Source organism: Mus caroli, unplaced genomic scaffold (assembly GCF_978045245.1).
Source record: "Mus caroli unplaced genomic scaffold, Mus_caroli_1 scaffold_16, whole genome shotgun sequence".
Classification (NCBI taxonomy): Eukaryota; Metazoa; Chordata; class Mammalia; order Rodentia; family Muridae; genus Mus; species Mus caroli.
Genome location: NW_028227271.1, coordinates 95,456,814 through 95,470,953, shown reverse-complemented (window position 1 = coordinate 95,470,953; position 14,140 = coordinate 95,456,814). Strand labels below are relative to the sequence as shown.

Here is a 14,140-nt window from a genome sequence, read left to right as displayed (position 1 = left end):
TGCTTATACAATTAATAATTCCTTAGTCTTACTCACTTTTGTCATTGTGGCACTTATTCTTTTGACTAGTCTGAGCCAGTTGATTGCAGGACATCCCTTATTTTATGTCTGCATATGCTTCATAAGGTGTTTTTGATCCTGCTTTGTAGTTGTTCCATAAGGCAAGTGTATGACAGTTGAAGGTTAATGCCTTGATCAAGGGCTGGAGATAATCTCAGTGGCAGAGTGCTTGCCTTGCATGACTGAAGGTTTAATTCACAGTAGTGCATGCACATGCACGTGCACAAATAGATATAACTATTGCTAACAAAATTAATTTAATGTAAAAACAGAGTATCTACTCTATTACTGATAAATGTGTTTTTTAAATACCAACATTTTTTACCAATCTCTAAAACAACATGGTTGCTCCCTGTAAAATAACCACCATTAAATAAAGTCAGTCCCACTGTAGCACACTGCATGTAGTTTCCCCATTTTATACATTGTATGAACTAGGTGTAGACTGGAGCTGAGTTCATCTCCTACCACGTTGTTACCAGAACCACACAACTCTGTGTGAGCCGTGCCACTGAGTCCCTAGTTGTAACTTATGGACCATTGCTAGTTCTCCTAATTGCAGGTTATATCCTTTCATAAGGAGTTAATGAGGAGAGAGATTTGCTTACTAAAAGTGACTTCTACATTCCAGATAGTACTAAGTAAATGGTTTTATTATAAATCCAGTTTACATTAAAATGGTAATGACTAAGGGGGCAGAATAATTTAAAAAATCCTTTTGAATTATTGTGGTTAGTTTATTGTATGTAATATTAATTCAATAATAATATAGTGTGCTGAGGTGAGGGGGCTGTGATCGGGATGTAAGGTGAATAAATAAATAAACTAATGGAAAGGAAAGAATATATTGGTAGCCTGTTATGTAGCATGTATAAGTCACTAGGGAAACAAAGATACATATGAAGAAGGTAATATTAACATTTTGGAGGTTAGTACAAACATTGAAAATTTTAGAATATTGTTTCAAGAAATAAAGTATTTACAGAGAATTTATGAAATACTTAAGTGACAACATGTATTTATTTTAACATAGTAAGAAATGTGATCTGTCCATTCAGAAAGTTTTATCTCATGCTGCATGTCATATTTCACACAATATAGAGATGATAGATTTGTGATTATAGGAGAGAGGAAAAGACGAGAAAGGCACCCGACAGCATCTGTTAAATTAAAAAATTCTGTGAGTCCATGTTTCCTGTGGGAAGCCATTTTGGGCTTACTTGGCTGTGTTTGCAGAGGTGTGGTTAGCTGCAGAGAGCTGCTGCCTGTATGGCTGCATTCCTGGTGTCTACTGTACAAGAGGAGGGAAATTGACCCCAGATGACAGACTCTGGGTCAGTGGAGTCTCCCAGGGCGATGGCTGCTGCTGCTGCTGCTTTCTCTCTTGAGGCTCTCTGTAGATCTTCAGTACCATAAGCAAGCAGTGATTCCCTTTGGAGGTGGTTGAACACGTGTGACTAGTATGAAGGCTTTAGGGCTTATTTTTAAAACCTCTGACTAGACCCTTAGGCAGAAAGAACACGGACACAATAAGTTTCTGCTGTCTGTCAAGCTGTGTGTATTGTAATCTGTTACTTAGTGCTCACAGCAGATCTGGAGGAAGGTGGCTGTATTTATCAGTGAGAGCGGTGAGTTCCAGAAGGGTCAGATAATTTGCGTAGATCTCATAATTATTTAGAGACAAAACTGTCCCTTGAGCCTGTTATTCCTGCTCCCTGAGCTGTGGTGAGGCTATACTGTGCTCCGGAACCTTGTGCGCTTTGCTTGGAAGATGTGGAGGGCAGCAGTGTTTTTTTTTCCTGCCTCAGTCTTAATGTCCTCAGATGGAAGAACATTTTAAAAGCCCATGTGTTTTCTTTTCTGTCTGTTCTAACCTAGAATGCCTTATTGTTGGGCTGTAGCAGTGGACAATTTAAGAAGAAATATACCCAATCTAAAGGGACTGTGAGTTTTTTTTTTTTTTTTGCTGCTTTAAAAATAATTTCCCTTGAACAAAAATCGTGTGAATTAACTAATTCCAATTGACCTGCATGTAAAGTGACACTAAATTTCTCACCGTTTGGGCTCTACGCCTCTCCCCTGGCTGCCTTCCCCTCCCACTTACTTCTGATCCTCTCCGCTCTCACTCCTCATTTCCGCTTCCTTCTAGTACAGTAGCAGATGCGGCTGGGATGTGGCTGCCGTGTCTGTGCATAACAAGCATCTAATGTGCTTTTCAGAGGGAAAAATAACTGACCTATGAAATAGATAAAGGTGAATTGTAGGCCTGTTGTCCTTTATAAAGAACGAAAGAAACAAGAAGTTAGGTCACGTAAAACTCATTAGGAACTTGGAGAAGTTGAAGGAGTTAGACTGAGTTGGTCTAGTGTTAGTGTGCAGGTGTGTGTAGTAACCTCTTTTGAAAACCTGTATCTTATTAAGGTTTTAACTTTTTAATTTGCTGAAGAAACAGTCCAGCGTTTGTCCGTGACACCATTATTTGAAGGAAGTTTACATAGTAGGGTTTTACATACTTCAGTCTTTCTGTCATCCACTCTGTGTTTAAAGAATAGCATTATGTTCATTTGATTTCATATTTATGGAATATTCTAAAACATGTCAGCTGTTCAAGAAATGAGACTTCTAAGCCGGGCATGGTGGTGCACACCTTTAATCCCAACACTGGGGAGGCAGAGACAGGCGAATTTCTGAGTTCGAGGCCAGCCTGGTCTAGAGTGAGTTCCAGGACAGCCAGGGCTACACAGAGAAACCCTGTCTCGAAAAAAACAAAAACAAACAAACAAACAAAAAAAGAAATGAGACTTCTGATTTTACTTTTAGTCTTGTCTGCTGGTATAGAGTTGGTTGAAAATTTTCTTTATGGTTTTATCTGTTAGCCCACTACCATTTAAAATGGTCTATTAGCATATGGCTTAAATGAGAATGTCACACAAAGAATTAGGTATAGAGGGGACAGGCACCGAGAAAGGCACCTAAGGATGCGATTGACTGTTTGAATTCTGAAAGGAGGCGCCGCGTTAGGTCCCACGAGAGCAGCACTGATGGAGAGCCGTACGAGGCCTGTCTACAACACTAACCTTGGGATAGGAAGGGGTATGTAGATCAGGAGGCCATGGAGAAAAGCCTACGGGTGTCCTTCTAAGTTTTTCCCACAATCAGGACTGGAATTAGCATGGCAATTGATGTCTATGCCTGCCAAGTCAGATATGTCTTGGTCAAGCTGATTTACTTAAATTTCATGAACTGTGAGGGCCTCACACAGCTCAGTGAACAGAGTTTTCTGCTTTCAATCCCTAGGGCTTCCTACTATGAAATTTCAGTTGATGACGGCCCATGGGAGAAGCAGAAGAGCTCAGGGCTCAATTTGTGCACTGGGACAGGATCAAAGGCCTGGTGAGTAGCGTGGGCTGCTCCCTGTCAAGGTGTGCGGACCTCTTTCAGCAACAGAATGTACGTTCTATCCTATGTGGGTGTGTCCGCTGTCCTCTAGTGTGCAGGACAGCAGTTTGTGGATCCGCAGTTTAAAGCTCACCTTCCTGTCTGCAGGGTTTTCCGTCTTCCATGCATCGTTTGCCTCCGCCACGAATTACCCAGACTCCTCCTCTAGAGGAAAAACATTACTCTCTCCTTCTTGCCGCCTTTTGCTCTCCCCTCCGCACACATCACTTCAGATCCTTGCCGTTCCCAAATCGGTACCAGCTTTCTCAGCCTCTGCTGCTGCCACTTGGGTCTGGGCATCATGGTTTTTTAGTGGCTATTTGTGCCTGGCCTCCTTTTCTCCTTCATTGTCTGCTTTAACACTGGCCGGTGCTGTGTACAGACTGCTTGCTCTGACACGCACACCCTGGCAAGTGTTGCCATTGCCGACATTGTCCTCTTTCTCCGGGCCCTCACCCTCACCCTGCCCATCAGAGGTCTGCAGACACCGCAGCCTGCTTGTCATTCTCTGCACACACCTTTCTCTCCTTTAGCCTTTGCTTTTGTTCAATTCATCTTCTTGCTCTGGATTTCTGAATACTTTCCATTCAGTGTGAAAGCGTCCAGCCTTCAAGTGCAGTTCTCTGTAGGCAGTCGTCCTTAACCTTCTTTCAAAAGCACAATGGTGGCGCCCTTCATCCTTCAGCACCTTCTCACTGGCAGAGCTGGCAGAGCTGGCAGAGCTGGCAGAGCACGGTTACTAGGCTAACATGCGATGCCTTGGACATTTTCAAGGGTTTGAAAGGGTGCCTAGTGTTTTTGTTTTCCTCTTGTTCAAGTTTTGTGTGTTAGCAGGGTATAGTGCCTACTACGTATTTATTCAGATCTTTCTTAAATAAATGGATGCTCTCAAAACCAGCATACACAGTGTCAGTTTAGTTCTTAGCTGTGTGCTGTGGCGAGCACTTGAGAGGCCGAGGTAAGAGGGTGATAGTTTGAAGCTACATAGTAAGACTCTGCCTCAAAATAAAATAAAATAAGATAAACTCTCCTGTCAAATGTCACTCTTAGGTTGGGCTTGTGTGATGTCACTTGTTGCTGCTGTGTCATAGGCATCGCTTCACTGTTTTCATGAGCCAGGATGATTGACAGGATGGCTCTGTGGATGAAGCACTTGTTACCAAGCTCACCACGACCAGAGTTTAGTTCCCCAGGGCTCGCGTGGTGCAAGAAGAGAACTCCCAAACGTTACTCCCTGACTTCTATGTGCGTGGCAATATGTGTGCGCTTCCCATCTCCCATCCCATCCCCCAGAATTGTAAAAATTATATCATCTGATAAAATGCAAAACTAGTTTTTAACCGTCTCCTAAGTGTGACAATGACCAGGCTTCACTGATCATGGAAATATTTTTTCAACGGAAAATGGTAATAAGCACATCTTTGGAGGTCCACAGTGAGAATTAGAAATGGTTCCCGGGACTCTTTCCCTTTTCTTTCACAGCATTCTCTGTAAGAAAGGGCATATTATTGTCATTTGAGTATAGGGTGGGAGTTAGGTGAGCTTAATAAACCACTTAGTAGTTTCACCATATGACAGGAAGGATTAGGATTCTGTTTCTTTATCTTGTTTTATGATTCTTGAGGGAGAAAAAGAAGTTTATCTGAAAAAGAAGGATTTTGTTTTGAATATGAATTGTATGGGGATGTGAGACTCAGGGTAAGCTATAAAAACTCCAGGTAAGAGAAAACCCCCGGTCTCAGTGGTTTAACAGCTCATTAAAGTCCAGTGTGGGCATTCCTAGTGGACAGGTAGCTAGCTCTCCTTTAGTAGCGATGCAGAGAGGAAGGCTCCTGCCATGCTGTGGCTCTGCTGCTTTCCGACTCGGTGACTAAGGTCACTATGCTGAGCTGCAGGAGAGGCACTAGGGACTGTCCCCGTGGGGGCTGGTGAGCCAGCCTTGAGGGCATTGTTCACTTGGATTCCCTGAGGTACTTAGTGGCGAGGTTACATAGTGAGGGGGAGCTGAACTCTGAAATCTAACATGTATATGGGCTGAAAGTGTTTGAAGAAAGCTCATCTTTGTATGTCCAGACATTTCCCACTGGAGTACGACTAGGAATTGCAGTTAGCCAGTGATTGCCCTTTCTCATCGGTCCGGTTAATGTCAGACACGTTTGTACCCCGTAGACTGGCATCAGATAGCTGTTGCTTCTTTTTTTTTTTTTTGTTTTTTCGAGACAGGGTTTCTCTGTATAGCTCTGGCTGTCCTGGAACAGCTTCTACACAGAGAAACCCTGTGTCGAAAAAACCAAAAAAAAAAAAAAAAAAAAACCAAAAAAAAAAAAAAAAAAACCAAAAGAGAGAGAGAGAGAATAGAAAAAAAAAAAAAGACAGCTTCCAGTCTGCATTTTATGTGGAAATGGAATGTGTGGAGATACACTTCAGTTCTTACCCGGTTTATCCAGTTGGGTTCTTTGTGGAACTGAAAACAGGTTACTTTCAAGCCTTTGCAGTGCTCACCTGTTTTCTGCGTGCAGCTTCTGTATTTCTATCAAGAAGAGTAGGGAGAGTCACCCCTACAGCAATATAGTTTTTGTTTGTAGCCACTAATCTGTAGTTGTCTCAATTTTAAGAATCCTTTATATGTTAAGTACATCATACACTTCCCACTGCTAGTGTGCTTTTAGGACAAAACCTAGAATTATGTGCTTGTTTTCCTCTAGGTCGTTCAATATTAACAGGGTTGCAGCGCAGGCTGTTGAAGATGTTTTACATATTGGTGAGTACGGAAACAGCGGTTGTGTACTGCGAAGTTACTGTGTACTGTGTAATGGGCACGTTGTGTATTTGTGTTGCGTACTGCGGAGTTACTGTGTGCTGTGCAATGGGCTATGTAATGCTGCGTATCTGTGTTGTGTGACTTACAATATGAACTGAAGCTTTTCCCATCTTCCCTCTGTCAACAGCAAGACGACAAGGAAATCTGACTCTTCCATTGAACAAAGACTTGGTAGAAAAAGGTTGGTACCACATGGTGTTAGTTACAGATAGCTTATTTCTGTCAGCTTTGAGAAAGAACAGTATTATGAACATCTGCTTAATTATGGTACAACACTGTTCTGTTAATTGTGGCTTTAAAAAGGTAACTTTAAAGTAGGGCTTCCAAGAAAAAGCTTTTAAATTACATTTTTATTTTATTTTTTTGTGAATACACACACACACACACACACCCACGGGGTTTGTGGATCAGAGCACAGCTTACAGGGGTTGGTTCTTTTGTCTTTTGGAGGCAGGAGGATGGCTGTCTCCTGTGGATTTGAAGTCACTAGGTGTGAGCCCTCTTGCCTATCTGAATGCTGGAGTTTTTATAGTGTTCACTTGTGTTCACCATGAGCTACAGCCTGTGCCACGTTACTGCCACTCTAAGCACTTCCCGGTGACAGGATGAGCATGGATGGATTTTAAATAGGAAATAAGTGTTTAAATTCATGCTGTCGCTGTAGGTTTTTCCTTAGTCATGGCCCTGATTTTCATTGTATTAACACTATCGAATTGATTCTGCTTATTTTCAGTTTGAGACTTAAAACGATTTTAGTCATGCCTCATCAGTTAGCATTAGCACTAAATTGGTATCAAGGAAAGGAAATTGGCGCCTGCACTTTCCTGCTATATAACTTAGATTAAACAGCATGAGAAGTAAAGAAAGGTAGATGTGGTAGGTGTTCTTAGTGCCCTGACTGCCCGCAGGGCACCCGTGAATCAGATAAGCGCCTCTTCTGTGCCTTAAGTACAGCTATGCACTAATGTTACGGCAGGAGCAAACCCCAACACAGTAACCTAACACAGCTGAGATTTGTATAATTTCTACTGAAGTTGCACCCAGACTGCAGAGGCGGACTTAGATTTGATAGTGTGTAAGGCTACTTTCATTTGATAGTGTGTAGGGTTTTCCTGAGTGGGTGTTTGTGCAGATCGAGCCGTCTGCAGGAGGTAGCAGGTGAGTGGCAGTCGCCATCACACACCTTCCCACAACCTCTCTTTGGAAGTTTCTTTCATAGCCAACACATTTTCTATTTAACTTTTATTGTAGGTTAGATTTTTTTTTTTTAAAAAAGGAACCAAATATGGATTTTTTTAACCTTAAACAAGGATTTAAAAGAATAAAACTACTAGTAGAAGCTGTGTACCTTAATTGTCGAGCTTTTCCCAGATTAGTGTTGCTTGAAGTATTTCCTGGGGCCCTGAGCAGGGCCGGGCAGCAGGCTGTAGCTCCCCGTCAGCCACAGAAGGCACACAGTGCACAGGCCTCCTGGTGTGTGGCTGTGCTGCTCAGGAGGCCATGAGTACTAAGTACATTTCAGCTTAAAATGGGTTTAGTAAGATAATGTCCTTACTGTAACCTCAGGAACATACACATAAAATGCTACCAATAGTTCCACAATAAGGCATATTATTAGACAGTCAGCCTTACTGTTTTCTTTTAATGTGGTGCTCAGGTAAACTTTCACTTTTAACTTTCTTGGATAGATGTTCTTTGCTATTTTCTTTCTTTGTCTTTGAAGAAAACAATATTTGGTATACAGGCTGGCCTCAAATTACTCTTAGGCTTAAGTCATCCTCCTACCTTCAAGCAGCTGAGAGTGAACTCGTGTGCTGCCATGCCTGGCTTGTCTAGTTGTCTCTAATACTCGTGTGCCACCATGCCTGGCTTGTCTAGTTGTCTCTAATACTCTTGTGCCGCCATGCCTGGCTTGTCTAGTTGTCTCTAACTAATACTCGTGTGCCACCATGCCTGGCTTGTCTAGTTATCTCTAACTAATGCATGTTCTGCTTGCCGAGCTTCAGGTGCCTGTTAGATACAAAATGGGTCCTAAAAGTTTCTGCAGACATCCTCAGACACAGCAGTCTCACTGGAGAAAGCGTATGCCATTGATGGTTTGAGGTTGCATTTTCTTATTGTTAGCTCTGACGTGATACTTGAGGAAACCCGCCATATGCCAGAATTAACATCATAGGGTAAACAGAGGCAGGCAGCAAAGTGGTATGGTGGTGATGTAAAGGGTCAGCACTACAGATGGGACAAAACTTAATTATCTGGGGCTGGCGACAATGCCCAGGGAGAAACTCTGAACTCTTTTAACTCTTTAAGTGTATATACGTATAGACAGACAGATATGTATACATGTATACATTTGGTGGATGGAGCAGAGCCCAAAAGCCCCACGTTAGTTCTTCTTTCAGCCTTTTTATGCCTTCTTAGACAGAAGTTCTTTATAAAATTCCCTCATGGATAAAATGCTACAGCAAAGGGGGGTAAAAGAAGGATGCCAATAGTGAATTCAAAGCAGTGCTTCACTCATTCTGTAAGCTCATTATAAGTTTAAAGCAACAGTTTCCCACGGCCTTGCTCTATCATACTGCACACCTGGCTTTATCTGTGGACCTGACCTAGAATGAATGTTTTTCCTTGGTCACAAATCTGTCCCAAGCCTATTTTTCTTCTTAGTGCAATTTTTGAACGCTCATTGTATTCTTTATTATTCAGCCTTTGCTTACTAGTCTATGAAGAAGGCCACATTCTAGTCTTTTTTTTCTTTTTGGTTTTTCGAGACAGGGTTTCTCTGTGTAGCCCTGGCTGTCCTGGAACTCAGTGTAGACCAGGCTGGCCTCGAACTCAGAAATCCGCCTGCTTCTGCCTCCCAAGTGCTGGGATTAAAGGCGTGCGCCACCACTGCCCGGCTTGGCGCATTCTATTCTTGCTTCTAACTTTATTACTACATCATTCTGGCCAACAACTAAAACTACCTCCTTAAACTTTCTTCCTATGATGATCTGAATTCTATAAAGTCATTAATTCATCTAAATAGCATTAATTCATGTTAGTTCATCTTCATGTTGATCTGTAGGAAATTTACTCAGGAGGTGGGCTGATGCCCAGGACGCTTTAGGGTATGTAATAATGGTAGGAAAGGCATATCAGCAGCGAGCAGCAGTCTGGGATGAAGTCTCCTGGGCTGTGCCTCTCCAGAGTCTACCCACTGCAGCCATTAACTCCTACTTGTGGTATTTATTTCTCTCGTTTTCCCAGTTGTACCTGTTTCTTCTCTGTGGTGGCTGATGAATGCGTTTTGTGGGTTAATGATTGAACTTAATGGTCATTAATTTCTGAGTTCCCAAGAGATAGGCTCACCAAATGCTTTCAGTGGGAAAGAGCGCACTCTCAGATGCTTCTCAGATGGGACCATTCTTTATTAAATCTGCTGTTCTTCCCTTATAGTAACAAACGAATATAACGAATCATTGCTCTACAGTCCAGAAGAACCAAAAATACTTTTCAGTATACGAGAGCCAATAGCAAACAGAGTTTTCTCCAGCAGCCGTCAGCGTTGTTTCTCCTCAAAGTAAGCAGCCACTCCTTTCATTCCAGTGATACAGTGAAAAGAGCAACGGGAACACAGAAACAAGCAAAAGCATCCTTCTCTCATTGAGACCTTGAGACAAATGTATTTTTCTCCCCTTAGGAATAAACATTGTAGCCTTTGCTTTATTCATTTGAGAGTTAATTTAGGTGTGCATGTATTTATATTTATTTATGTTTTTATATTTAACTGTCTTATGTTGGAATGTTAACTAATATACAGAGGAGAAGGCCTCGTGACAGGCGATTGGAAAAGATACTGTAAAAACTTAACATGACAACATGGCAACAAAAGCCTGAGAAATAAAGATACTTGTAAAAGATATCTGGTCTATCTCAAGGTATCTGAGAATGGTATCTGAAATCACTGCCCCAGAAGCATAGACACAGTGCCTGCCACAAGTGGAATTCTGTGTGATGTCACAGTCAGAGTGTGGTGCCCGCAAATTGTATTAAGTTGCTTGAGGTTATATGTATAGTGAATGTACAGTGTACATGAAAAGTACATTTTGTTAGATTTAGGTTTCTCCCCAGAAATCTCATTTTGTTTATATAGGTGTGTCTATCTAAACACACACACACACACACACACACGTGTACATATATATTTCATCCCTAGATACCTCATTTTTTATACACACCCCCCACACATATACATATATACATATATACACACACATGATATATATAATCTTATCTAAAAGATTTCAATTACTAGGCATTTTTGTTAAGGGCTACTCAGCCTACATATAAAAATTGTAGCAAAGATACTTGGTATTTCGCAAAGGCATATTTAATAAACATCTAAAAAATGCCTTACCTTATTCATTTGTGGAATGAAGACATCCCCAAACTGTATGACTGAAACAAAGTTCAAGATTGGTCAGTTACCTACAGTGATGGATGGATAGTGGGTCTACTTGAGGAGGGGTGGGAATAGCAGCTGAGAGAAGGTGCTGGTGTTTTGTTCATTCAACAGTACGTCAGAGACTTACTTTTCTCTGCTTAAATTACATAACCTTAAGAAAAATGATACCGGACAGAGACTGTACTCAATCCTTGTAATGGAAATAACTCGGAAGTTCATGACAGTAACCCAGCAGCTCCTCCAGAAACGCTCAAGTGACTGGTTCTACCCTGAATTTTCGATTTGAGATCTAGATCATATTGTTTACATATTGTTTACAGTCACTGACTGTCCAATCAGAGGGCAGCCAACTCTCAAGCTTAAGGCCAAATAAGCTGCTAGTTATGGTAACAAAACCATAGGGTTGAGAACTTGATACTGATTTAATGAGTCATCTTCTTCCACTTAGAGTTTGTGTCCGTTCTCGATGTTGGGATGCCTGCATGGTTGTGGATGGAGGAACATCTTTTGAGTTTAACGACGGAGCAATTGCTTCAATGATGATCAATAAAGAAGATGAGCTTCGAACTGTGATTCTAGAACAGTGAAGGGTTTACTCAGACCCTGGATGTGATTAGTAGACATCTTTTTTCTGCAGATACAGATGACCAGCCATGGACCGACCTTGTTATGGTTCTTAATGACAGGCTACCACTAGAGTCAAGGTGACAAAATGGGCCGCGTGTGCTCTCCTGCTGATTCTGACAGACAAGAGCTGTTCACCGGGAGACGGACTAAGTGGACTAGAATTATGTCGAAGCTTCTGTACTATTTACAGTTGGTAACCAAGAGCATCGATATTCCTTAGAGGCAGGTTAAATAAAGGATTAAGTATTTAGGATTTGAAATTTAACTGTACAAGTGTTGTTTTCTTCCTAACTTTGTGGAATTGGCCATGTGTACCAGTTGATTAGTACATTATTTTTATAGTACTTAAAAGTAAAGATTTTTAAAAAAAATTTGATGATGGAGAATTTTGATAAATCCTGATGTTGACTTAACTGAAGTTGGTAAATTGTGTTTTCTATAGCTAAGAATTTTCTAATTCTAGGAAACCATGATGGAATCACTATTGATTGAAAACATGGGAGCAGTTTTAAGATTATTTGTAGAGAAATTCTGACTTGTTTTGGGTGTCATCAGTGCTAGATGAAACACATCTATGGGACATGTCATTGGCACTTTGTAAAGTATTGATTTCCATAGCAATTATTGTTCAGACAGGTAACTGAGTCCGATAGCCCCCCTCCTGATTTTGGTTTTGAATTTCTATTATGAAATCAAGGATTAGAAGGATAATCAATGATTGTGTTCTGTTAGTTCAGTAAAATGTTCAAAGACCCTTCCTTTAGTATTGGGAATGGACTCTTTAGTAAACACCTAGGACCTCAGACATAATTTTGGAATTGCCTTAAATTAGTATTGTGATTTCCTTTTACTGTATTCTAAAATTTAAACAATAGCTTTGCGGGATAAACAGCTTCCCCATCTTCTGGTATGAAAACCACTCTTAGTTTTGGAGAAAACTATTTTAATTCTTGACTTTGTTTTCATGAAAAGCTTCCCTTGCTAGATAATGGATGGTATTTTCATGCTGGATTTTCCAGACTTGTGTATTTTCAGTTGTTGGTGAATTTCCTTTTTTATTGACAAAATGTCTATTGAAGATTCATTCTGTGCCGTCTATCATATATCTGTATCATGTTATAGATATATATGATATAATGAATTGTTGCATAGACATCGAAATAGACTGTTTATGGAACTTGAGCTTCGTGAGCTCAGAAGTCAAAAACTAAAGCTAGGATGTATGATGAGATCAAATGCTCTTAGCTTTGCCAAACGCAACACGCTGCTCTTTAACAATTAAGAAAAATGAATGTCACTGTGTGAGGTAATTTAGATCTGTCTGGGCTTGTGTGTTTATTTAGAACACTTTCCTTGACTGTAGAAGGAAATAAGTGTTTTTATCTGAGCCAACTCTAATTTCTAGTTTAACTTTTTTTTAAAAAAAATGGATATATTTAAGATATCACTTTATATGAAAGTTAAATTCTACACTATAGAGAATTTCCCTAAGAGGCTTAAAATACCTTGTTAGAAAAAAAAAATGCCACTCTCGTCTTTAATGTACCTAGCTCTGGTTGTCCATGATTTACCACACATCTATTTATATGTACCACTAACTGGTAATGAGCTGTGTGGAATTGTTCTTAAACTACCCTTGGAAAGGTATTAAAATTACTTACTGTGCTCTGCCTACAATTTAACTTCTACTCTGTGGCAGGCAGGGATTTATTTGTAATAGACTGATGGCAAAGGATGTTGGAATATCAAAAATGTCTTTAAATGGGTTAACCTTTAATGACCACTTTATGCAAATAAAATTAAACCTTTGTCCATTTTTACTTTGTTTTCTTATTTCCTAAATTCTTCTGAAATCACTACATAAAAGCCCAAGTTTTCCCCTGAATACTATGTTTCAAGTCTATCCCCACAGGCATGTGATTCTGTACACTGTAGACTTAGTTCACTGCCATCATGTGGCAGAGTGATTATGTGAATCTGCCTATTCAGAGGGCAGAATGATTAATTCAAAAATGTATTTTTAATATAACTTAGTTCAGTATTTTTGATGTTCCATTATGCTTTAATATTCTTGAATGGATAGCTTTTGTATAACCAAACAATTTCATCTTTATGTAAGTAAAATAACAAATAGTTATGTTCACTTGAGTTAAAGTGTCGTTCAAAAATGAAGGGTATGGGGCTAGGGAGATGGCTTAAGCCTTTAAGACTTACTACACAAACAGAAAGACAAACTGAGTTCAGATCCCCAGTAGCCACATAAAATGCTGACTGGTCGAAGTTAGCCTGCATTAAGGAAGTGCAGCTGGATGCATGGATGATGGAGCTGGAGTGGGGAGGGGTGTGTGGCAGAGAAAGAATTGCTGGGGCTCATAGGCTGCTAGTCTGGGTGCAGGTTCAGTGACAGATGATCTTAAGAGCTAAGAATGATGCAGCAGGACACTTGCTGGCCCCCGAGGCACCCCCACGTGTGCGCATACACAGTCTGCAGACACAAACAGAATGGTGAAAAGTATTTGGAGGACACTTAACTGCTAAGATAGGAAAATAATATACATTTAGAATTTAAATCAAGAGAGGCACCTGCCACTGCGTTTATCTATATCCCTGTACTTAAGCGCATTAAAAACCTCCCAGGGGTAACAACTAATGCAATGAAGTAAGACGACTCAAGTGATCCAAACCATCTGGAGGGTAAGGGAAAACCCAGAGCTAAAGCCTGCGTGGGCTCCACGGTAAGACCTTAT

At 40.6% G+C, this 14,140-nt stretch overlaps 1 protein-coding gene across 2 annotated transcripts in view; it reads left to right on the top strand.

Annotated features, from left to right (window-relative positions):
- Window positions 1-13,213, top strand: part of Nadk2 (NAD kinase 2, mitochondrial) — a 40,584-nt gene extending 27,371 nt beyond the window's left edge. The window contains exons 8-13 of one of the 2 annotated variants that reach the window (XM_021183622.3): window positions 1,939-2,004; window positions 3,358-3,453; window positions 6,204-6,259; window positions 6,447-6,500; window positions 9,758-9,881; window positions 11,215-13,213. In XM_021183622.3, coding sequence (XP_021039281.1) covers window positions 1,939-2,004; window positions 3,358-3,453; window positions 6,204-6,259; window positions 6,447-6,500; window positions 9,758-9,881; window positions 11,215-11,353 — 535 coding nt within the window. In that variant the 3' untranslated portion in view covers window positions 11,354-13,213. The remainder of the gene's footprint in view (window positions 1-1,938; window positions 2,005-3,357; window positions 3,454-6,203; window positions 6,260-6,446; window positions 6,501-9,757; window positions 9,882-11,214) is intronic. The other variant, XM_021183623.3, reaches the window with a different exon arrangement.
- Window positions 13,214-14,140: the final 927 nt, after the last annotated feature.